The sequence below is a fragment of the Epargyreus clarus genome, unplaced genomic scaffold, assembly GCF_041222505.1.
Source record: "Epargyreus clarus isolate Ecla_fem2 unplaced genomic scaffold, WU_Ecla_fem_2.2 ptg000004l, whole genome shotgun sequence".
Classification (NCBI taxonomy): Eukaryota; Metazoa; Arthropoda; class Insecta; order Lepidoptera; family Hesperiidae; genus Epargyreus; species Epargyreus clarus.
Window position 1 is genome coordinate 10,854,828 of NW_027332212.1, and position 26,612 is coordinate 10,881,439.

At 35.1% G+C, this 26,612-nt stretch overlaps 1 protein-coding gene across 1 annotated transcript in view; it reads left to right on the forward strand.

Annotated features, from left to right (window-relative positions):
* The window catches only part of LOC140757516 (matrix metalloproteinase-2), a 207,349-nt gene extending 181,945 nt beyond the window's left edge, over positions 1-25,404 (forward strand). Inside the window, exons 5-12 of the mRNA XM_073093265.1 lie at positions 13,580-13,729; positions 18,888-19,033; positions 20,837-20,995; positions 21,212-21,897; positions 22,292-22,433; positions 22,707-22,866; positions 22,990-23,093; positions 23,509-25,404. Coding sequence (XP_072949366.1) covers positions 13,580-13,729; positions 18,888-19,033; positions 20,837-20,995; positions 21,212-21,897; positions 22,292-22,433; positions 22,707-22,866; positions 22,990-23,093; positions 23,509-23,777 — 1,816 coding nt within the window. The 3' untranslated portion in view covers positions 23,778-25,404. The remainder of the gene's footprint in view (positions 1-13,579; positions 13,730-18,887; positions 19,034-20,836; positions 20,996-21,211; positions 21,898-22,291; positions 22,434-22,706; positions 22,867-22,989; positions 23,094-23,508) is intronic.
* Positions 25,405-26,612: the final 1,208 nt, after the last annotated feature.

Here is a 26,612-nt window from a genome sequence, read left to right on the forward strand (position 1 = left end):
TATAATTTTCAATCTACTTGGATACGTCTGGTTTGATATAAAAGCTGTGTCAGAGCTACATATTTCGTTTGAGTTACATTCTTATGTATTTTAATAAAAGCAGCACGTGAAACAATAACTGAATGTGTCAGCTGAAACAAAGGAATGGAAAGCTAACAGTTCAGTGCATGCATATATTCTCAAGCACCTAAGCACAAAAGAACAACAGTATCATGAACGTAACTTGTTACATAAGTGAAGATTGTGAGGACTTCGACCTTCGAAGCACTGACCTCAGTGTTGTCGAACCTGCACTAGCTTGGACATCGACCCCTATTGTAGATAAATATCTGTGAAATTCCAGGAAAATCTAGTTTGCCGTCGATAAACACTTTGATTTTGAAGAAACCTTTCGCTTTCGAAGAATAGACCGAACGTCCTCATTGTTGAGTCAAAAATTGTAGATGTCTACGAATATTAACTTAGATTCCTCTCTCCGCGTTCTGTTACTAAATTGTTAAACAAATATCAACTTAAATAAAATTTTACAAAAACAGTTAATTATACAATATTTTAGTAGTATCATAAATACGTGTAATAATATTGTGGCAAGGAAACATACATATCCGAGGCTCATACTTACTCCTCAGGGGTAGCAAAGCATCTGAGGAAAATATGTACGGGTAAGCAACTTTCTTTTCATATCATTCACACGAGTTATGGGTATCAATATAGAACAATTGTGCACCTTATTCAATTTAGGGCAGTATTTAAAGGGAACCTCGATGTGAACATAACGTAACAAAGCATGCTAGTCCGGGCAAGAACCTCCTAGGTGCAGTGCGCCGCCCTACAGGGCATGCACCCTTGTGCCACCGCTTTATGCGCTCGACTTGAGAAAATATTCTTTATGTAATGCTACTACCACCCCTGTTCAACAGTTTAAACACACTGGAAATTTGTAAAACACGATAACAGTAACGACTTCAATAAAATATGCAAGCATGCAAATAAGAAATGCAAAGGTGCAAATAGTTCAGTAAATAATGTAGTCTTTAAGCTAAATGTTGAAAGAAGGTAGTAGGATATTTGTAGGAAGAAATGTACTTAGGTAGCTTGTAGGACCTGCCTAAATTATATTATTAGAAGATTTAATGCCTACATTATTTTGAAAGCTTCGAATCTGGGAATTCATATGATAATATAAACAGTTGGTTTTAGATCACTATGTGGCTTTACATTACTTAATAAGCCAATCGTTTTCAAATTATGTATTAAATATATCGTTAATGAAATGTTTTCCTTTCTTTTGAAAGGAAAACATCAAGAATGAAATGAATTCTTCAGTATCTACTGAAAAACATGATTCTTTTGTACTCCCATGGATAAATATAAATTATAACAAGCATATAGTATCGCACAAAGAAACCATAATTCAGCAGTTATTACAAATAAATGTAGTCATCCGTTACTTTGTAAATTTTAACTGTCGCGAATATAACATTGAATGAAGGTTTAAGATATATTTTTGCGAATGTAATGTAATAAATATCAAGCAGAGAATACAGCAGCTCATTTCAGTGAACGAATGGATAATAACTGGATAGTAACATAAATAAAATCGGTAGCTTGAACTTTATTATAATTGCATAAGCGTGTATACGGGGCGATAACCCGAGTACGTCGCCCTTAGAACACGCCTTGTTCCAAATGGGACTCCGCCTTTTAAAACTATTTTGGAGTTGTTATTATGGAATAATAAACAAAGAAATTGACAGCTTAGTCCTTTGAAATTCCGCCTCTCAATCTAGGGGTCCGAGGTTTAAACTTTTGATTTTTTGAAGTTATGTGCCACATGCATATAATTTCAGTATCTTTTGTTTTAACATAATAGATTAGTAAAGATACTTCGCCGCCTTGAAATTGAATGAAGCCACAAACAGTTTGTTATCGTAAGTTCTTTTTTTTGAATTTTTGACAAATAAACACATTTTTAGATAAAATTTACGAATAAATAACTAATACTGCGTAATTTACATGAATTTACATAATAAATAAATAATTATTTCAAATATTTTAGGGATATTTTAGCACGGAGACGTGGCAAAACTTTTTTACGCAAGTATTTCAATTCTCAAAACTGGATACATTTTCTTGTTAGGAGTGAGTAATCTTTACTAATCTATGTTTAACATTAAAAGAAAACACCACGAGGAAGACTACATGTCTGAAATTTCTTAAAAAAATATCTAAGAACGCGCACATCAATACTTATGAAAACCTAAACAGATCAATACGAAAGTCCCAAAACATAACTGACAATTCTCCAAATAATTTACAAATATCAATGTGACGGCCACGTGACGGTTTCAAGGCAGAGATGATCTGCTCAAATCCCAACGGTTATAAATTTGCCTAAACTTGTTAAGTTGCTTCAGTGTTTGCCCGGACGTGCGGGCCCATTTAGCCCCTAAACCAACCGCTAACTTATGTCCAAGTGCCAATATCCAACATAGATAGCAGTGACTTCCCTACGGCTCTACTTCGATCAACGCTACAGTAAATTGCGCGTTAATGTAGCTACCAATATTTCAGTTCTTGGAAACAAATCAATAAATCAAACGTTCCGTATTTTTCTGCTACAACTCCGTAACAGATAATTAGTTTTGTTTTTCTGATTTTTATTTCTCCTTCTACTACGGAATATTTATCTTTCGTTTCAAAGTATTACTGATTTGAAAAAATATTTTCGCGATTATGAAGAAAATCGCAATTTATTTTCTAAGGAAATAGGGTGCTCAAATCAAAATAATAATATAATATAAACCTAAATCTAAGCTGTTCTTCTCCGAAATTGAAATGAATATTCAATCTTCGTATACATGACTAGTGTTTACCTCTTTTGAAAGCGATGTAATAAAATTCAGCTTAAACGTACCTGCCGTTTCTCTCTTTGGATGAGGTTTTTGGTAACACTGTGTGAACTTTTACTTAATATCTCCGATTCAAATTGAACTTAGTAGACATTGAATATTTTTATACGTAACATTAAAATATAGTAAATCGACGTTAATGTCTAGCATGTAAATAAAAAAGTCGTCATGTGATTTTCCCTTTCTGTCTGGTTTTTCCCCGATCAATATATTTTCCTCCCTTTTTGAGTTACAAATCTTAAGCAATTGCTGTGATTATTTCTTTCCCTCGTATATCCCATAGTCCACAATGTCTCATTTTCAGCAAATATCTCTTACGTATTCGGAAAACATCGAGTGGCGAATAAAATCTCTACAATTTTATTTTCCAATTTATTTCCGTACCTAATTTTAACTCTGATGTTGCATCGAAATACCGCCGTAGGCTACACGACGTCTCATTTTAAATGGATCAAGAGTTCAGGAGTTGCTGTGCCGGCAGCGGCGACCGTCTGAAAACAATCTCAACTGCGTTAATCACTTATTTACGTCCGGGGTCCACCTCGCCAGAGTATTTCTAATGAACGTAGAGAATTCCGGAGAATCCTAATGAACCGTGGGAATTTCGATTGTAATGAAGCGAACTACTTCGCAAGAGGTGCGGACATTTTGCTGGTCGTACGGTCTTAAATCGAGTTGGACATTGTAGAGTGCGGTCCTGTTGATTAAGTTTCGGAGTAACGTTCGTGTGGATTGGATCATAGATACATGAGCTCTCACTGGAGCCCAAGTTTTGTTACTATTACTATTTTATTGTTTTAAGTAAATGTTTACACCATGATACTGTCTGTAAATGTCATCTTTCTCGTAGAATTTTCTAAAAGTTTCGAATATCTTTATGATGACTTGATTTCGGCTTGAACCTTACATTCAGCAGGCTGCATAGAATTTATAATACACCTACTAGAAGTCTTTCGAATATACATTTCTTTATATTAGAATTAATTTCAAAGAAATTCTGCATGTATGCCTTTTCAATACAAAGCCATACTTCTTCAATAAGACAGAAATTAAAGACGTGTCTCGCATATGAACTTTGGAGGATATCATCTCTCAACGACTCCCATTTTGTCGGCTTCGGAGATTTTTCCAAGTGTTTATTGTGTTATAATAGTTAAATATTGTTACTAAGCATCGGGAGCAACCGGGAAGTAATTTCTCTCGGTTCCGGCGGATATATCTCTCCCCGAGCGCAGAGACCTACGACTAATCGGTTTGTCATTTCCGCAATCGACCGCCGCGACGCCGATTTGAATACTTAATATTCGCCCTTTGTTTACGTCGTTGTATTGCGTCCTAATTCGTCATTCCCGTGGAAGTAAATGGGAAATTACAATCGCAATATGTAGGTGGAAAAATTCTTATGAGGAATCGACAAATGGGAAAGCTCGTACGATTAGATATTGATCGTTATTATGACGTGTGTCTTGTACTAATAGGAAGATACAAACTTTTAGTACCTTATATAGGTCTTATAAAACAGTGGTCCTAATATAATAATACTTTCATTATTAACAAGCAACATTATTCCAAAAATCACAGCAAAATACTTTATTAACGATTTTTCTCTAACCCATAAACAGCAAGTTCGAGAATCCAAACAAACTGTCTCTCGTAAATTAAAACAAAATGCGAGTTCCCAACTTCCGAACATTCCCACGTCAATATTTCAGTACTCAAGTTCCTTATTGCCGGTAAGTCACACCAGCGTACTCCGTCTCTGAAACTTCAATTGGCACTTTAAAAATTCAAGACAAACGCTTTTAACGCCGTACGGCTAGGGAGAAGCAAAAATAACTTGGGACACTTAGAGCTCTCGAGGTGCATCCACTCCGGCCACATCAAACAGAGCCGTTGACTTAGCTGATGGGGTTATTGGATAGATAAACTACCGACCACTACTACCCTTTCCACTTACCTACACTTACCTTTAGAAGCGTTTGTTATTTAAATTTCCTACCACGTTTGTTGGTATTTGTGATAAATCGGGCGTTTAGAATATAGCGTGATTTGTAACCCGCATTATTGACGAGCTTTCTTGTTATTTTCTAATTCAAGTTTTTAATAGACCTCAATATTATTGCAAACGACATATAAAACAAAAATTATAGTAATATTTAGTATTTTACTGACTTGAAAAAGTATAACGTCTACCATTTTTATCCGAAAATCTTAGGATAAGACTTAACTTTTATTAATCCTTGATTACTAGATGACCACTTAACTTCTGATGATAACATGAATTAGCTCGTTAGCTACATCGATGTTATAGAAATAACAGTACACAAAGAATACACAAAGAAATAAACCTAACAGCAACACGTTACGTGTGTAAGGTTATGGAGACGGCGTGTGGAAATTAATCAGTCAAGTGTAAACTTCGTTCACGTGCAAGCCCCATCGGGAATGACGCGACGGAAGCCTCCGCCCTACTTTAATGAATATTTCTAAGAAACTACAATTTATAAACCTAATGCTGTAATGAGTTCGTAGGAAATCAACTTGTTGTGCCCACGCGAGATGTTTATAAACAGTGTTATTTGAAAATACTTGATTGAGATTTTAATTTCTCTTTAATGAAATGTTATTTGTTACGGTGTTATTTTGGTTTGTGATTTGATATATCCCTTTTTGATCCTTATAAGCGAAACTATCCGATAGTGGAATAATATTTATTTAGGGTATTTTTTTTTTTTCAAAATGAACTCGTTCGATTCCCGGTTAGCGAAAAAGAGATTTAAAAAAACGAATGATGCAGTTTTAGTTTTTATCAAAATCGGCCACGTAACTCCTTTCAGCATTTTAGTTAATCCTTATAGTTCCGGATTTGGCCCTAAAGGCCTATTTGAAAAATTCACCCTATATACGAGTACACCCTATATTCAGGTGAGACTTTTTTCACCGGTACAAACAAACAAAAGGTTGTCATTTTGAATCTGCGATAAAAATCACAATACCTCTGAAGTGTAATGGTTAGAGCGAGAACAAAAGGAAAATTACACCTATAATATTATCGTTTAAAAGCACCGCCTTCACCGCACTGTCATGCTATTGCACCAGCCGTCTCAAGTTTCCAATTATATCTCTTTTGAGTTCAGCCAACTCGTATAAAAGTTTTACACTTCGAACGACTCGTGTCTTTAACTATAATCCTTGCGATGTTTCATATAAGGCTATTATCATTTGAAACTAATCCATATTGAGAGCGTTGAAGCGTAATAAGCGAACAGCTGTATAACTATCGACTCAAGGATTACAATATGCTAATGAACGAGAATATCTAACATTTTAGTGGTATTTTTCTTATAGTTATTTTCGTTATACGGTTTCTTAGTGTTCATTAGCCTCGTATTTTTCGTAAAGAATAATTAGCAGTGATTGTTCAGTGGTTGGAAATTCAGCTTGTCCATCTGTAAGTCTGAGGTTTGAATCCCAGATCTCAGACAGTAGATACTTGTAAAAATACGGTTTTCAAAGATGTTTGAAATCTACCTTAGTCTGACTAGGTTAGCCTGATAGACTATGGCCTAAACCTCTAACACAGCAATGGTAGACACACATTTGTTTTGTGGTAGACAACTAAAGAATAAATAGCAGTTGTAAAAAAAAACTTGATTAAAACAACAAAAACTCAACATTCTAATTTAATAGCACTGCCAATTCACATGTCAAAAAAGCGTCAAATTGAGTTGCAGACAGTTATGAATATCATTGCTAACGTTCGTCGATGCAATCGCGTCACCGAAAAATGATTTGAATTCGGCAGCGGTGTTCAAAGTGGGGACGCTACGCGGTAATACGCCATCAGCGGCATAACGACGTTACCTGCGACTTAATTTTGCCGCAGGGTCTACACCAGCCAGATTTACTAATACATCTATGTACATTATGTGTTACTAAAGCTTTTATATATATCTTTTATTGATGTCGTTCATTTATAAAAGTTGATGGCAAATAGAAAATCAGTTCAATAATTCTATTCATAAGGTTTTAAAAATATAGGAATTTATGATTTAAAGAGCTGTCTAAAGCATGAGCATAAATACAAATACACATTATTTTACTAAATCTAGCCCTCAACCAAATTTCAAGAAGAATTCTTTAAGGTTTTCAGATTCAAAACATCTTTTGAAACCAAAAAAGGCCAGAGATATTACTGCGCATAACCGCAGAAAGATAAGCTAAGCATTTTACTTAATAGAAGTAGAATGACTTTGAACAATACAACTATAAATTCCTAGATATTTCGTAAATGTAGCGGCAATATTTACTTCAATTAAAAGGGGCAAATGGAATCATATGGAAAGTGGTTCCCCTCTTTAGTGAGCGGTAATACGCCATCGCCGTCATAACAACGTTACTCGCGACTTAATTTCTGCTCCGGGCACTTACCGACACCGGCCAGATTTGCTGTGCTCTTGTTATATGAGAATATTTTCTCGTTACAAACGATTTTCCTTGTATTTTAGGATTTAGAGGGTTATCTTCAATGTATGAGTAAATTATTAAATAGAAATAAAACAATGAAATACGAGATTTATTGGAAAAACAATAAGTATATAAATCTTGTAATTCAATGATCTTGGTTTAACGGTAAAGGAAAGATTCACTAAACATCTGCGAAGCTGCGTAGCATTTTTCATGGTTTTCTCAAAAAATTATGAAATCGTACCTATCTGCTTAATATGATGGATTATGCATTTAATCACTTTAATTTTAAAAAAACTTGTGCTTTATTGCACAAATTGTTTGAATCACCCACACAGAGAATTTTACTAACTGTTTTTAGACGTAACCTATGACCTAAGAATAACATACAATTATAAAACGAAAGAACTTTTATATTTTAAATTATCACTTTATCTTGTCCGTAGGTTTATAGCCCATTATCGACTTTTGAAAACGGCTTAGGTTATTATATCGCAAGTTCATTAATATGCAAGCCTATCGGGCTCTATAAATAACTTACCTTTGAATCTATTAACATAATATTGTGAGTAGAACAAGCAAACATAAAATCGTTAGTGTAATAAACATTAACGCTTTCCTTAGGTATATACTAGTTCTTTATATTGTTACCAACATATAATAAACACATAAACAATGAAATATTATGGAATATGTGTTATACATATTCCATAATATTATTCTGTCAGTCAGAGAATCTAGGTAAGTCAGAAATTTAGGTAAGTGTTTCGTCATCATTTTCACTCTAAAATCCATGGAAACATTGCAAAAATTAATTCATTAAAAGCTGTTTATTACGCAAAACCTCCTTTGTTTTTCTAAATACAGGTATTTTTATTCATTGTCAATCGATTGCTCGGGTCCCTCTCGAAGTAAGAGGGACCTAGTGCAGATTGGTAAACATCACACACCTTTGAAGATCTGTTTAATCACTTAGGTGTGTAGATTCAGTGTGTGTGTGTGTGTCAGTCTTTACGATATTTCCGTTCACATTTAATGAAAGCAATAATAACATGCGTGTAATTATGTGCGCATAACTTCCACAAACCTGACAAATTGAGAGGCTGAAACTTAGACCACTAGACTATCAATAAGCAATATGGACATGAATATTCTGGGAATGTGATTAGATTTCATTCCTACAGAGACATACGAGAAGGATGAGAAGTGTTTGTCTAGAAATCCCCTCAAATCCCCGAAGAACGTAAATGGCTCCTTACAATGGTACGATCGCTTCTTCCTGACAGCCGACATTCAAAGGAGTTACTAAAGCGCCGATAAAGATCACTAATACTTTGTTCATAATTATTATAACATACATTTTTTGCCACAGATTGTCCCCTTTGTAATTGTCGGGCCTGAAACGTGGTAGATCTATCTGAAAGGAGTTGCGATGTCTAGTTTCTTAATATCTTTAAGATTTAAGAAATTAACTTATTAATCTATATACTTTATTTAGATAATAACGCGACATGTATCATAGCAGAATGATAAAAATTGCTAATACTCAAATCTTAGATAATATCAAACGCCGTCAAGTATAAAGTTCACGCATTTTAAATATTTTCTTTAATATAATTTTAAGAAAGAACATGTCCCATTGTGAGCGCATTGGCGTCGAGAGAATTCCTTTAAACCTATTCAGCGTCAAATAGTCTAGGAGATAGAGAGCTATTCAAGTCCCCAGTGAACATCAATGCCTATTGCCGCTTATCGAGCGCGCGCGGCCGCCGGCGGATGAAGACGGACGCTTTATGCTACTGCATTATTGCAGTGGAGTAAACGATAGCCACATAAAGAACGGATTCACGCCCCGAACAGGATGGAGACTAATAACTTCTGATGGAAAACGTGACGTTTATTAAAAGATAAATTTTCATTGGTATTACTTTTTGTGCTTGAATTTGATGTGTCTCGTTAACAAGCAATAATGCTTTATTAGATGAAAATCATGAATATGGTACCGCAGCTCTTAAGCCGTACAAACCAAGGAAACTAATCCAACTCCCATAGTTTCCCATAGTGCTAAAGCTGTCAAACTAGAGTAAGAAAAAAGAAAATCCGATTCTCTTGACGAAAAAATATAATTCCATGTCACGAAAGGAACATAAGGTTTATCATGTTTACGTACCATCAAATCAGTTTCCTCAGAAAATGAAAGTAGATTTTCTATGATTATTAACAAGTGAGATACCGTCCATATGTTGTCGGGGTTGACAATCGTTTTGACAGGCGGCCGCGCCCTCCGCGCCACGGGGGACCACATCGCTCTGACGTTTTATTATTTTTATGCTAATTTTCCGACTCGATCCAACGAATAAAATGTAATTTGGCAGCTCTTTTCATTTTCAAGTAGCCGAGTGTTTTTAGCGCACAATAACAATTGTAACGCGCTGTGGAAGTCAGTAGTCGGAAGAGCTTTATTATTTAACGAAACTTGCATTATAAGTACTATAACAGATTTTGAAGTGAGGTAAGTAGGTAGCTTGCTATTTTTGCCCTCTAATTAGTCAGAGAGCCAAATGGTAGGAAAGATTGAAGCTTAACTAAAATTAACCTCTTATTTTTTATTTGCAAATGTCAAACATAAATACTCAGTGTATTCCGTAATACACTGACTGTTTGTGTTATACGTAGACGAAAAAAAGTAAAAAAGCAAAGAAAAATTAGCATTGGCCCATTTTATAATCACACAACTCCACACACAAATAACATGATTCATTTGTACGCAAATTCTTAGATTTGCCAATAAAATGTAACTTGACGCGACGTCGTACACGGGCGAATAATTTTAATGGCTCACTGACAGATTATTTCAGAAAATTAAATTTAAGCTCGTTGGACACAGACCATAAAGTTTGTGCTTACAAATCTCTTTGTTATGACATCGTAACGAGATTATGTCCGTTTCGCCGTGAAGACGTTGTCGCCATGCCGTCATCATATCGCATGTTTTATTATTTCACGCTATAAACGCACCGTCCTCCGAATTATACAGAAACATTTTAATGCCAGTATCGAATACGCATCGCGACGTTTTATTGCCAATAAATGTAACTGTGAGAGTTTATGCAGTAAATTAGTTGTCGCGTTATGGCCCGTTATAATTTCACTATAAACAGTAATACGTATAAATTACAAATGTAACGTATGTAAGGATAGCACACGTATTCTAGTTTTATTTTTTGTTAATAATAGATAAATAGATCTGTCTTCATCATATGTATGTAGGTACTAATATGTTTGTACATACAAGTTAACATAGTATATATGTTATACATAATTTGTTTTTAATTGTGTTGTTATACATAATTTGTTGAAGGTGGTAGAACCCTTTGTGGTTCGACTCCGGCGGCACCACCGCCACACCTATTTCTACCTAATAACAGCAGTGTTAGGCGCTGCTGTGTTCCGGTTTGAAGGGTGTGGTAAGGGAGACAGACTTTTCCGAGGCGTTCCATCTTAGTCCTCAGGGGTAGCGGCGCATCTGTGGCCGACCTCAGGTAGGAATATCAAATCCTATCTGGGATTGATTACAAATGTCCATGGGCGGCAGTAGCCACTTACCATCACGTGGACTACAAGCTCGTCTGCTACTCTGATATTATAAAAAAAAAAAAAAAAAAAAAATAATTTACACGTTTATTACATTTGATAGTTTTGTTGATAGTGATGTTACAGATGAGTTACAGTAAATTCATTTACTTTATCAAATTAAATCAAATGTAATATCATCCGAATAAGCTTAAAATTATCGTTATTTTAAAAGACAGACATATACTCGTCTTAATGTATTTGTATAGATACTGTTACCAAGCACATTGTCAAAAACATTCAACGGAATATACGATGATATCTATAACGGAGTTGTCAAATTCATGCTGGCATTGTCAGAGTCCGCTAGGCGGTCACGTGGTCCGCCTGCCTCACGTGGCCACCCTATCAGACTATATACAAGATATATTATAGGATATGATGTATTTCTGTTTTAACGACCATAACTTATCCGTCAAACACAAACAAATTTTCTTTCTAAATTGCGAAGTTTCTGAGAAATTAATTATTAAATTATGAATTAATTTCTCAAATGTTATCCTTTAGCGAAGCCATGAAAATAAAAGTTACAATGTTACTTTTAGAACAAAATAAACCACCTACTTTACAAACTTTCGCAATTAAAAAAACAAAAACAGGAGCTCTTTATTTCTTGAAGCTGTTCAAACGCAGTTTTCAAAGTGTATTGTCACGTGGTCACGTGGACCGCCGCCCTGCTCACGTGGCCCCCGGACTTTGTACAAGGTTTCTGTTTACTCACAACTTCGACCTATTGCCCAACGCAACGTGCCCTGAAGTCCTTCAAAGCCACTGGAAACTTAGCCAATTCATGCTCTCACGTGTTTTCTAAATGAAAATTATTGTGCACAACTCTACCACGTTGCCTTTTTGTTTGAAAAGTTTCACTCCACTCGGAAATTTCCTTAATTGAAACATTTCTCAATTAGTTGCGGTAACGAATTGTTTCAACCGAAATCGTTGGTTTTATGGCAGTTTATTTATAACCTTTTTACAATAAGACCTTCGGATATTCTATTAGTCTCTCTCTCTAAATATGATATACTGTTTTTAAATTATTCAATAATGTACGAAATATACATAGGTTAATATATATTATTAAGTAAATAACATCTTTGTTAATAATTGTAGACTTTATCATATAAATATAAAGCAAATAAGGACTGTTTCTGTTTCATTAAGCTTGATGCTTATACACTGATTATACACTTATATACTTCTATATTCATATCTTTTTACAAAACAGTTGTGGTACCAAAAAATTTTCACTTTTGAACTATAACCCCATTATTTCCAACTGTCATAATAATATCAACACTGAAATGTGTTCGAGAATTCCACGAAAGCTTTGCAATTAACTAGTAGGCTGATATAGTGCGTGCACACGGAAAGCAATGTTAATATGGCAATAATAAATTTCGAGCGGTTTCCATCAGCCGGCCGGTCCTGGGGCTCGCTTCATTAAAAGACTCGATTAAATATTTCGCACATATCATTTGGCAAAGTACCTACATATCGTGCCACCGCCGCAGTTACGGACCGACGGTAAAATGAAATTGTAGCTTTTGAAGTGAACAGCAATATTGCTCTTTATATTTCCCCTGTGTCCCCTAATAATGTTATTGAAATAATTATAAACAGCGGCGACGGGCGTCAGAGTCCGTGTTGGTTAGTTTTAATTACCCGCGGAAGCGATATTTTAAACAACAAAATGTGTTGCGCGAATTATGGCAAAATGCGACCGCGGTACTGGCAAGCGGTGTTTACTGATCGCCTGAAACCGAACTTGCAAATACGTAACGCATGTATACGAGCCACAAAACGTGATGTTCCCTTTAAATTGGTCATTAATTGTGGATTAGCGTGAAACACTCTAGCTATTTCTCTATTAAAACTGCACGCGGAACTAATGAGGTCGCATCGTGTACATGAGAACGCATAAATCCAAAGCAATAAAGCATGCAAAATGCAGTGAGCGTTAAATAGGGTCGAGTCAGTCAAATTGTCCACAATGCGATTATTCCATTACTGGAAAGCTGCCCCACCGCAGGGCACTCACCAACGTAGCACTGAAACACTCGCATTATACTTTGCTACAGACCTCTACGTACGTAGCGCACTTCATCTAGTAGTGTCCACTCGATTAATTATTCAGACGGCTAAAAGCGGACTTGTCGTAAGCCAGGTTAATAGTTAAACAAACAAATATCTACCTACCTCGGACTAAGAACACATTAATATCATCATGTATTATGTAAGGAGGAGAACTTTAATAATATCACATTAATACTAATGCCAACATTATGTTACACTACAACAAGCAGAATCCAGTTATATTGACTCTTTCACTTTTTAATCACCCTATTTTGTTTTTGAATAACTTTTGTACTGAATAAAAAAAGTAAATTTTGAGTAATAAAACTTTACTAGGACCTGTAACTTTTTTTTGCCAATTAGAAAATATGATATCTGTTAGGTGTATTTCACCATCGTTGACACAAATTTGCGCCCGTTTTACCATATTTTCCACGACGTCTTCCAGATTATCTTCAGATTCTAAATTTTAATACAATTTTTTTTGCCCACAGCCTGTCTCAACTCCGCCGGCCTTCGCAACTAGACTCGGGCGGAACACGCAGCGTCCTGGCCCGCGCTCTCGACGTTTGGGCTCAAGCTTCCAGACTCACCTTCACGGAAATCAACTCGGACGAAGCTGATATCGTCGTTTCTTTCGCAAAGTAAGTGAATAATTCTCGACACAATAATTTGTTCTCATAGTGGGTTAATGCTGTTAATGTTGGTGATAATAATATTTACATATCAATACCTTAATTCGCAAATCAGCCAACTCCACTTTTTGTCGAAATTTTTTTTTTATTTATTTTGATATCGTTCAACGCCATTAACTATCAAAATAAATAAAAAAAACATTTTGACAAACAGTGGAGCTAGCTGATTTGCGAATTAAGGTATCGATATGTCATATTTACATATTCACATACATATAAACTATCAGCGGAACGATCGGATGTACATTATACTGAAATAAAGATCTAACTTTTACAGACATACAATTACTAATTATCTTCTTCAATGTCATATATTTTCAACTGTATTTTAACAGAATTACTTGAAAAAGAAATTAAACAGCCACGGCATCCTTGTCAATTTATTACGTAGGTTTACTATAAAAATCAAATTCTTGAACGTACTGAAGATATTATCGTCACACCGAAATTCTAAGTTCGTCTCTTGATTCATTGTACTGATAATAAATAATAATCAACTAAGGATTTGGAGACACGTCCTATCCATTTTATGGGGATTTGCGAGTCTCGTGCAAGGCATCACAATAGGAGCCGAACGAAATACGTTCCGACGTCTAAGTAAAAATTTACCTAAACGTTCCTCTTATTTCGCTAGAGTTCTATGATATCTCTCAACTTGTTATTATTTTTGGAAGCTATTTCATTCATAGTAACTCATAGAAAGCTATTTAATGAAACAGACTAAAAATGTAGATAGGATTTTAGTTACATAAATAGTGGTAATATGTCGAAAAATAAAAAAATATAAGGTTCTGAATATATATGACATGAGAAAATGACATAATAAATCAATTACTTTAAAAGATATAGACGCTATAATAGCACCGCTAAAGCAATAAAATAAGAAATGAAATATATTTCATAAAAAGCTTCATTCTTATAACGATAAACTCATAGCCAACAATAGCTATATCGCTCTACGTCTTTATATGTGTCATCTATCTGTTTTTCTCAAGATTGAGCAACAATAGCTGAATAGGGCTCCTCGACAACCAATCGTTTCCATTCAGCGCAGGCGTTTGGTACACGGCTCACTTTCATTGAACCGACGTGACTTCACTAAACTCACTTTGCTATTAATCTAATAGCTCTGTAAATGGCCATTGCTCCGTGCTCGATGTAACACGCTTATGTGAAAATACGAAACACGTATTATTACGGATTTCAGTTTCACATATAAAACTTGGACTCCACTAACGTTAACTTGTGCTGAAGCGTTTGCTCAATATTTTAAAAGCAAAATGTATTGAATTTCTCACTTGGTTTTCTTATGAGACATAAGACTTTTATGAAGAAATAAAAAATGTCATAGTTTCCACACGATCAGATATAGAAGTTTAAATATTTATAACGGCTAATCGAATTGGGACTAGACATGTTATATACAAACTAATTAGGTACATCGTCAGGGATACTATCCTTTAACAACACTAACAGCAAAGACTAGCACATCGAAATGAACACTAGTTAAATGAAAACATACCTAGATACGCTTGCATTACGTTTTCTTTGCACCAATCATTTTGCAGTTACTAACTTTTAATCAATGTTCCGGTCTAAATAGTGACATGACATGTGACAATATTGTAAAATAAATATTATCGACATGTACCTATCAGAAACCCATCTGTCCCTATCAAAAAACTACAAACGCGCAGTTGCCGACAAGTGTAGCATATCGAATGAGCGAAGGGCGAAGTTTCCCTTATTAGATCGCCGACAATATGAGCGAGAGCGACAAAAACCTCCACCGAACATATTGCGTCCGCCATGTCGCTGCAAACTTGCAACGCAAAGTTCACCGTGAACGAATAACATTTTCTTTTTCTTGAAACACGGGTTTTAAATTATCGGGTATATAAAATGTATAAAGATTTTCTTAGTCTTTTTAAAACATAAGGATTAAAGATGAGTTCTGGAATGAAACACGAGGGTGATTTTGACGAATAAGGATTGTTTATTTCACATAAGTTTAAGCGAACTATTTTGTATGATAATACTCAATTATTACATAGTTTAGATGTTTTCTATATTACCAACATATTTTGCAACATCTATATAATAAAAAAAACATAATTGGAAATACGAATACTTAATTTTATGTTAACTAACTTTACGCTGAACTTTACTAGGATAATGTTGAAGTATACTTCAACATTATCGTTTTACGACAAGTTACCATTGTTCTACGTACAACAGGTTCCACCACATATGTAATGTGGTCATTTTAATTCACCGTCAATACTTATAAAAATATCGATAACGCGGTGGACAATAAACGGGTAATACATTAACCACAAAATTCATTTAACACTCCCACAATGTTTGTTTTACAGTTCATTTCGTTTACCAATACATTTTGATATCATACACTCGTTTCGAACTTAATATTGCGTACCCATATGTAGTAAACGCCTATCGCTTATAGATATACAACGATGAAAACCTACCTTTATAGATTTTATGTGCGTTGAGCCGTTAACTTATATTACACTCTATAAAAGACCGCTTTATGTGATTCTAACCGCAATTCAATACATCTACGGATAAATAAAGCTATATACTTACTAGTATGTATATATTTTACTCTTGAATGTAATTTTAGGTTTAAACTTAAACAGTTTAACTTCGGGAGATAGAAAATTATAATAATTATAATAGCGGAGCATAATTTCTCAAAAAAATATTCGAGAAGTTATAATAAAATAAAAATTCTAGCAAATACCGAAAACGCTCAGTGCCTTTTTCCTACCACGCTAGTTTACGTCTGCGTCTGTCAGATCCTTGGTCCGCATGCGTACCACTAGCATTCTATAATTTCATAGATTTTTTCCTGTCACATGTGCCATCCGCATGCGTATCGTGGAGAGACAGTTAGCTAATTTACGCGCGATGGCTCGACAAGTCGACACGCATGCGGACATAAACCCGTGTGACAGGAAAAAGGTCTTAACACGAGACAATTTTACACAACGTTACTCGCATTTACTCCGTGAAATAAAGAAGCCACCTAAATCTTCATTAGCCGAATAAACTATGTGGTGTTGAGTGATTGCAGAAAGCATTGCACCGCAGTATATGCGCTGAGGGATTTATTACACTCATAAAGTGTAATATTGCCCGGGTAATAAAGGATACGTCAGAGCAACTTAGCTACTCCACTCGCGGGCTGGAAGTGCAATGATTCAACAGGGAGGGGTTCACTACATATGTATTGAGCCGGAGAAAATGTTGTCCGGCTACAGAATAACGCCACCTATCGCTCCAACAGCTGAACGAAATTTAAGTGACACATGATCGTTATGAAGATTATCAAGATAATTATCATATTATTATCATTATCTGATTATATGAAAATCTATGAGATTAAATTTGATAAGCTTTCGTTTATTCGTATGTCAAGCACCTTCATTCTTTCCTCTAGGTTATTTGCATCTATATTGTCGATTTGTCTCGATGAAGAGAGCTGATAGCATCGATGCAATAAATCATTCCTGTACTCGGAAACTTTCCATTCCGAAGCCATTATATTTGATGGCGTATGTCAACGCGTCACTTCCTCATTCCACAATTCCCCAAAAAAGGTCATCCCACATAATACACAATGATACACATCGTTTATAGTGGACCGTCATTTTAAATACTTACCACACTCATCTCTCTATTATACCAGTTTTGTACCAAAAGCTTTTTATGTCAACATGTAACCGCCGAGATTAAAAATAACTTGTTGGAACTCTCGTAAATTGTTTCCTGTTTTAAACAACGATAATTACAATGTTTTTGACTCGGTAAAAACTGAAAACGTATAAAACATTGCGGACAAAAGTTGTACTTTTGCATGTTTGACGAGATAAAAATGTATACATTTTCTACTTATTATTCTGATTCTTTGACTGACAAAACGGTGTGGTCTGAAGTAGTTCCAGCTCCACATGTACCATTAGGTTAATTTTAACATTGTAATAAACATTTTTTTTAAAAAGTGTGTGTTATGGAGTTTCTTTCGCCGCTTCTTCTCCATAACGAAACACCTTGTGAAGTGGTGGTAGTTGTATTGACATTCAAAAAGTGCTCTGTAAACCTATTTTGAATAAAAAAAAATTATTTGATTTCATTTGATTACTTCCATGAAATCCTGGCAAAAATTATAACGCCTAATTCTACATATTAATCCGTTTTATGAACCTAAATTGATAGTCTCCTCTTTAAAATACTCACATATGAATTTTGCAGCTCATTCTAAATAGGAGAACTTAATCAATATGTAAAAAGTTTCTCCAGGCAATGAATGTATAATTCCGCGCACCCGATAGCGATCATAACGACTATTGTTACCTACTCGTTACGAGCTAAAAGTCCACACAAACTAATTGCACAACTTTCGCATAGAAACTCAATAACGCAACAGTCAGCTAATACTGCGTAAAATATGCATAGAAAAGGTCTTTTCGCTATGTTCTCTCGGCGAAAAATGATTAGGTGTGTAGTGTCCGAGCGGACCCCGGGGACGGAAGTTTGATTGCTCTGCAGACTTCATTTCAGTCACAGTTGTTTGTTGCGGAATGAATACATTATTCTAGACCGCCTAGTTTTATCATTAGATCTCGGAGGATGTGACCGGATACGCACACACTTCCTAGATGTTTACAGATTTACAGATTTCTACGAATTCTAAGCATCGAAACGTTTATTTTAAGGAAACCAAGTTATAATATTAATGAAATCAAACTGCTGGAAAGCAATTTTTGGTAATTTTAATAATTTATAAGAATCTTGGAAATTCCAAAAATAACTAAATTCCCCGAAAAACCTATAATGATACACGCGGCTTAGGGGATCTACGCTTATAACAAATATGATTTATCTGTAGGAAATTTATTTCCACCAGCTACATTGACAGGTTAAGTGATGCAACCATAGAGATCTAAGTCGCAGAGGACTTCGGATTCGATCCTGAAATAGGCATAAATATAAATGATAAATTTAGATGTCTGCCATGGAGCTGAACTTAAAAATGGAATTCAAAAATACAAAGCATTACTCATTATTACTATTTTGTTTACAGACGCTACCATGACGACGCATATCCTTTCGATGGGCGTGGGTCAATCCTCGCACACGCATTCTTCCCGGGCACGGGAACTGGTGGGGATGCACACTTCGACGACGATGAGCTGTGGCTGTTGCAGCCCAGGAACGACGATGAGGAAGGTTGGTTTAAAGAGATCGAATAATTGGAAGCTGTTTAAACATGAAAGAATTCTTTGTTCGACTGAGACAACGTTTAGAAACACGCATCTATGGACGACAGCACTTATACTCTAGATTATTACATAACTATTTGCTTATTCTATAACTTGCTGTTACTTACGATATTTCGGCTATATACTATAATTGAGAGTCCTCAATAGATTTTATACATTATTTGTTCAATAAAATGCAAGTGTTAAATTTATAACTTGTTAATCATCAATTTTGTTGCACGGTTTTATCGCAACTTACATTAATATAAAAACAAAACAATACATCTTTTTAAGCGAGTTTTTCTTATGACCTCGGATAATACCACAAAATACATTTCGCAACGTCCGTTAACCGAATATTAACACATAATTTTTCTGGTGGCTCTAATCAGGGCGCATGATGAAGTGCGCAGACCTTTGAATAGATGACGTAGCATTCCCGGCGTTATCTCAGTAACCGAGGGCACAAAGCCCGATCGTGTCTATCTATAACGCTTCAAACGACCACCTACCCCACAACTTAATGCCAAGAATTTCTGTGCCTACTCCCTATTATACGTTTCGTCCGTTCGGTTATACCATTCCCTAATGGTTGCGTGCCTTAAAGACTTTCATTTCTTTCTATTGCTGTACATTTATATTCTAAATAGGTACTGATGATAAGTATTAATTTAAATCTACATAATTTATTTGAATATTGAGATTAATTTAAATACCTACTTGTATAGTAAGTAGGCGAAACCACTAACTCCTTTGGTTGCTTTATCGTGAATGTTTTTTTTTATAATATAGGAGTAGCAGACGAGCATGCAGTCCACCTGATGGCAAGTGGCTACTGCCGCCCATGGACATCTGTAATCAACCCCAGATAGGATTAGATATTCCTACCTGAGGTCGGCCACAGATGCGCCGCTACCCCTGAGGACTAAACTGGAACGCCTCGGAATAGTCTGTCTCCCTTACCACCTGCCCTTATGTTGCGACAATAGACGTAATATCAGCGATTCACATGGATCATTTTACATTATTTAGCTGGGAAATATCATTTAATCGCGGTTACTTTCCGAAACTTCATCATTCGGAAATGAACATGTCATGTTATGTGACATTTTGACGTGCAAATGGCAGAGCGGCGGCGACTATAATTTAAATTCTGGAATTAAAACCTATAATTTCCGTTTAATTGGGTGCATATATAACACTGTCCGAAACACAATATCGCAGGCTACATTATTGCTTAATTAACCAACAAAATTGCATCGCGATATGAGTTAGGTGGACGTGTCTGCATATATCATTTTCATTAGTATCCATGTAATCCATTCCGCGTGTACCTACATACCTACAGTACATGTAATGTAAATACGATAGCAGCAACCCGATAGGCCCGACCGCAGCCATGCGGACACGCGCGCTGCGACTGGCGTGCTCTAAGGCCTATCAGCCTGTGTAGTTACACCGCATACGTGATAATTTACACGAACATCGGACACATCGACACTTAGTAATGGTTCCGGTTAGCCACGTGTAAACATTTACACATTCAACTGCTTCATTCGAGATAAATGTTGTACTGACAACATCGAATGAACCCTTCATATAAGTGTACCTATATACACATATTCATCAAAACGGAACAACTATTAAAATTGATATCACAAAATTAAAAAATCGTGTTATAGAGCGCTTGGAGTCGAACTACAAAATTGTCTAGCAAAAATTTACCATTATTTATTCCTAGGTTTCTAATAAAATTACGTTACTTTTACAGGTACCTCCTTGTTCGCTGTAGCTGCTCACGAATTCGGACACTCATTAGGCTTAAGTCACAGTTCAGTGAAAGGAGCGTTAATGTTTCCCTGGTATCAGGGAATACAACCAAACTTTGTTTTGCCTGAAGATGATCGTAATGGCATCCAACAGATGTATAGTGAGTATATTAAGCTTAAGTACAGGATATCTAAAATTCTAGGCCTAGATTCTAGTAGCGATATCTTCAAAGTAACTTCGAATAACTTCTTAGAACCTTAACGACGATAAAGATACAACACTTAGTGATTACTGATTATTTTATTTTCTGTTCCCGAATCTATGTATATCTATTTTATCTACTTATTCCCTTTCTAAATAGTACTTCACTTTTCAGGTGCGAAAGTGCCAAAGACTTGGGGAAAAATACCATATTATCGACCAATAGAAACACCACCCCCTACTACCACTACTACAACGACCACGACTACTACAACAAGGAGACCATACATACATCAACATCACTCTGGAAGACATCCAAATCATCGTTCTTACACCCCCTATCCGCGCTCTCCAACCAAATACCCTACTTATCGCCCAGAAAGGCCGAGTTATCCAGAAAAACCAAGCTATCCAGAAAGACCAAGCTATCCAGAAAGACCAAGTTATCCGGAAAGACCGAGTTACCCGGATTGGCCAAGTTATCCGGAAAGACCAACCTATCCAGAAAGACCGAGCTATCCGGAACGACCCGCTTATTATCCGGAACGTCGCCATTACAACGCGAGCGAAGAGCACCCACGAAGAACGAACCATAATTACTATCCACGTACCACGGAAACCACCACTCACCCTACTACTCCCAGAATGCGATACCCAAACGTTCGCCCCGAGTATCCCAGCCGTCCGAGACAGAACTACCCTACGGACCCAGGACAAGACTACCCAAAGAAAAAACCCTATTATCCCGTAAAAACTACTACAGTAAAACCTACACCTCCTTCAGATATACCAGATACTTGCGATACAAGCTACGATGCCGTAGCACTTATACGCGGCGAACTATTTATTTTCAAAAATAGGGTAAGTAAAAACAATGCATTTCTTACTTTTACATAAAATGATAAATAATATTTTACCGACTTACATTTAGATTACAAAATGTGGTAGAACCTGTATAGTAACTTATTTAGGTAAGGTGACCATATTCGGACCACAAGGTGGCAACGCATCTGTGCTATTTGCCTTCAGACATAACCAGTTTTATTTGGGGTTAGTCACACATGTCCATGAGTGGCAGTGACCACTTTCCATCAGGCGCTCGGCATGCTAGTTTACTACTTCTAACTATAAAAATGTTTGGCTGCGTGATTGTGATTCAAACCTTATCCCTCTTTATGATAGGTCAACATGATGACCACCTTCTGTCCACCCATTTGGTTTTTAACTATTGACTTAATATTAATTTCGTTTTCAGTATCACTGGAGGATAGGACCTGACGGTCGGTACGCCCAATACCCTATAGAAATATCGAGAATGTGGTCAGGACTTCCAAAGAATCTAACCCACGTTGACGCAGTATATGAAAGACCAGATCGTAATATTGCATTCTTCGTAGGTAAGTACTATAATACGAGAACGTTATAATTATTTTTATTAAACAACACCAATGATCTAGTCATTTATTATTATCACATCTGAAAGTAACATAATTTCAGTCTTATATGAATGAAACTTCATGCGCTTTTGTTGTACTTTTAGGAAACTAGTTTTTCCTTTTCTCATATATTATTATAAAATAACTATTATTCTTATAGTAAGTATATAAATAAATTAGTAAGTAGATAAGTAAGTGTAGTATATTCATTCTTACATTTCTTTCTTGTTTTAGGCAAATATTTATATTTGTTTGACACTCAATCCCTATTGCCTGGATATCCGAAAGCCTTGTCAAGGCTGGGATTACCTGAGAGTTTGGAAAAGTTGGATGCTGCTATGGTATGGGGACACAATGGCAAAACATATTTCTACAGTGGCACGATGTATTGGAAGTAAGTTTCAGATAAAATATCAAAAACCAAATAAATGTTACCATATAAACTAAGTAAAATTGGTAACAAAATTGAAAGATTTTTTTTGTTTCACAATCGCTTATCTATTTCATGAAATTTCAGATTTGACGAAGACGTTGGTCGCGTTGAGCCAGATTATCCACGAGATATGGCAATGTGGAAGGGCGTTGGCTATAACATCGATAGTGTGTTCCAATGGAAAGACGGTAATAGCATATCCATTTAAACGATTAATACTTTAGTACATTACAGCTTGCGAATTCAATTTATTAGTGGATTGATATATTGATTGATATTGCCTTTCGCGAGGGAAACTAAGTATCGTTCATTAAATGAAAGTTATGTTAGTGTAACTTTAAAATGTCCAACTTTTTTTTTAATAATAAATTAAACTTTATACTAGTAAAAAATATTTACAGAATGTACATTACAGCTTACAAATTACATGTACATTACAGCACCTACAAAATTAAAAACAAAAATATAAAAACAGAAACACTACCATAAAAAATTATCACCATGGCTGTCCTTGGGAAAAGTACCCAAGATGCTTTCATCATGAGCATCATCTCCTCTTTGAAATATTTATTTATTTTATACGTTTTATTTATTTTCATACAGGAAAAACCTACTTCTTCAAAGGGAAAGGCTTCTGGAAGTTCAACGACTTGCAGATGCGCGTAGAACAGGACAAGCAGCTCCCGTCGGCTCCGTTCTGGATGGCGTGCCCCGAGGAGCGCGCCGGCCGCCGCGCGCCCTTCCGCGCACTGCCCGCGCCCGGCTCCACGCTCCGCTCGCCGAGCTCCACTGCCACATACAGCAAAAACAACCTCCTAATTAGCTTTACCGCTCTATTACTAGTTATTGCTTCATATGTTCCGAAATTATAAAACTCAACTTCAGACAATGTACTATTTTTGGATTAAAATTCCAATTTCAGTCCAACAACCTAAGAAATTATATTTAGTAATAATGGTATTTTATCGACCTGCGATTGATAGAGAAATTGAAAAGAATACTTTCAGTTTAAAGTATTATGATTTCAGTTACAATATAAAAAAGGTCGATGAATGCCAGATATCGGATATTAAACATACATAAAAATAGAGGACAAATTCAACATGTCCTTTTTACAATATTTTTAAATCTGTTAAAATTTTAGAGACAACATTTTATCATCCATATTTCTAATTCAACAGCACATCGCCAACAAAGTGTTAACGACACTCTTGCGCAAACAATACACTGCCTGTTTAGTATTAATTGAAAGTCTACAAGTAAAATTAATTACGTAAACTTTTAGCATAATTTTAGAGATGAGGCATTTTTTTGTAATGTTATATGTACATTTTGATCTCAATATGATCGAGTGCTTGGTTTTTTATGATATGTAAGGTACATAACACCACTCATTTAGCTTCTGTACAGTTTGTATTGTCGATCGATGTCAGTATTTAATATGAAAATAAATTATTTTTGTAGGAAAATAAATATAACCCTGAATATTTGTAGATTCTGTGTAATCCAATATGTGTGTAATCTAAATTATAGGTGACGTAATAATTGATGTAATAAATATAACCAGTCGAGCCCACAGGATGCCTTAATAGACATAAAATTGTTTTAAAATGAGGCATGTCCATGTTTAAATAAAGTAGGACTGTAAAATATTTATTTAATATTATTATGCTATTGTAGTAGATATCTATGTAAACTTTAAAAGAAGTACATCATATATGCATAATTTCAAATAATACAGAAATGTTTTACCTAAAACGTTTTTATACTTACATATTAATCTACATTATCTCTTTCCTATACTCAGATAATCATATAGCTTAGATACTCGTAATTAGCTGTTAAGAAAATGGCCTTAGGTGTGAATTATATAATGAAAAATATAAATAAAGCTGTCTGAAGTTGATTTGCCAATGAGTAGAAAATGAAAACTCCGTGGTGTGAAAATGGTGCTTTGATAGTTAGTTACTGTACAGAATAAATTCATTTTGAATATTTTTGTATTTTCCTCTTATGTTTATACATTCTATATAGCTGGTAATATGACCATATATAAAAAAAATCTTCCTCATACTTGGAATTATAATCATAATATACCATGCATGTTACTAATAATCTTGTGCAATCAGCAGATAAGTATAATATAATAATTGTAAGCTTACTCTTAAGTATATAATTATAAGATTGATAGACTTAGATTACTATAAGACAACCGAGTTGACTTGTATTTTAAATCGTTTTTATACCTCTCAAGTCGTTCGTATACTAGAGTAGATAGATATATTAGATTTTTTACAATTTCTTTGTCACAAATAATTTAATAATAACTGTGATATTTACTTTTATTAAAGATGCCATAAATAATTGGCAAAAAATAATTCAAAATTTTATCAACTTTTAAATCAAGTACATATTATTCATGTAACCATAGCAGTTTTGAATACCTAAATTGTAAGTTGTGTTTATTACCCAATGAAAATAAAGATTTTTCTATGAGCATTTCTTGTTTCATTACTTCACCATGCCTATATTTGGAGATGGAGATATAAGCTTCATTTGTAATTATTTTTTCAAGATCCTGTCTGATTACACTACGCTCATAATTCATAATGCAGGATTTTATTAATTTTTAAGCCTTCTTGTCAGTCCAAAGTAAGGTAATTTCTGGCCCCCCTCCATATGCTTATATAAATTGAAAAAGCAAATTAAAGACTACATTGGTGAAAGGCCTACAATCCTTTGAGTATGTCTGGAATTGATTGCTTACCCACAAATAGCAGTACCCTATAGATGGGTTACAAAATCTAAAGTTACACTGTAAAAACCAGTTATAAACATGGATCAGGTATAACAACTAACTCAATTTTTGGTGAGCATATCAATAATAACATTGGATAAAGCAACATTACAGTTAGAAAAGTGTTTTTTTGATCATATTAATGGCATAGTCCCCATAGTAGTAGTAGTTAAGGTAGCAGATACTGTAGCAACCTACTTTGCGATGCAATGCCGAAAGACTCAACCCCTCAGCTGAACCCTGCATTGTAGCACTTTTATATATGACCTTTTATTCATAAGTAATTGGGTTATCATATGACTAAGCCCATTGGAAATCAAGAATAATATCCACATTCAGTGGTGGATTTGCAAACAAAATTAATACATAAAATAATTTTTAATTTTTAATTATCTTAGTACTCAATGAGTGGCTACACAACAAATGTTATGTCAAAAAATAATTGTTGTTGTTAAAATAATTGTTTCCCGATACATACAACCTGGGATTGTTCAAGTAAAGGGTGAATAGGCTACTTCTAGGCAAGCTTGTTTTAACCGATTCCGTGCGGATGGCAACACAGTTGTGCCAAATCACCAACAGTTGTGCCACATCCACATGGAATCGGTTAACCAAGGCTGTATCTCAGTTAACATCAGCCAATGTTGCATCCAAACGCAAGCCTATTGTAATTTAAAAAAAAAATACTCTGTGTATATTTCAGACAACAATTTAAAAGGAAAATTAAAAATATGAAAACTGGATACTGCAGTAATAAACAATTTATTGTAACTAAATAAATAACAACACCAAATATTTACAAAATGCACTTAAAAATATGATAATTTTATTCATTAGTTTCTTTAAATCCCAAATTTGACCAGTCTTCTTTGGCCATCAGGTTGTGTTCCATTCTGCACGCTAAGTATTC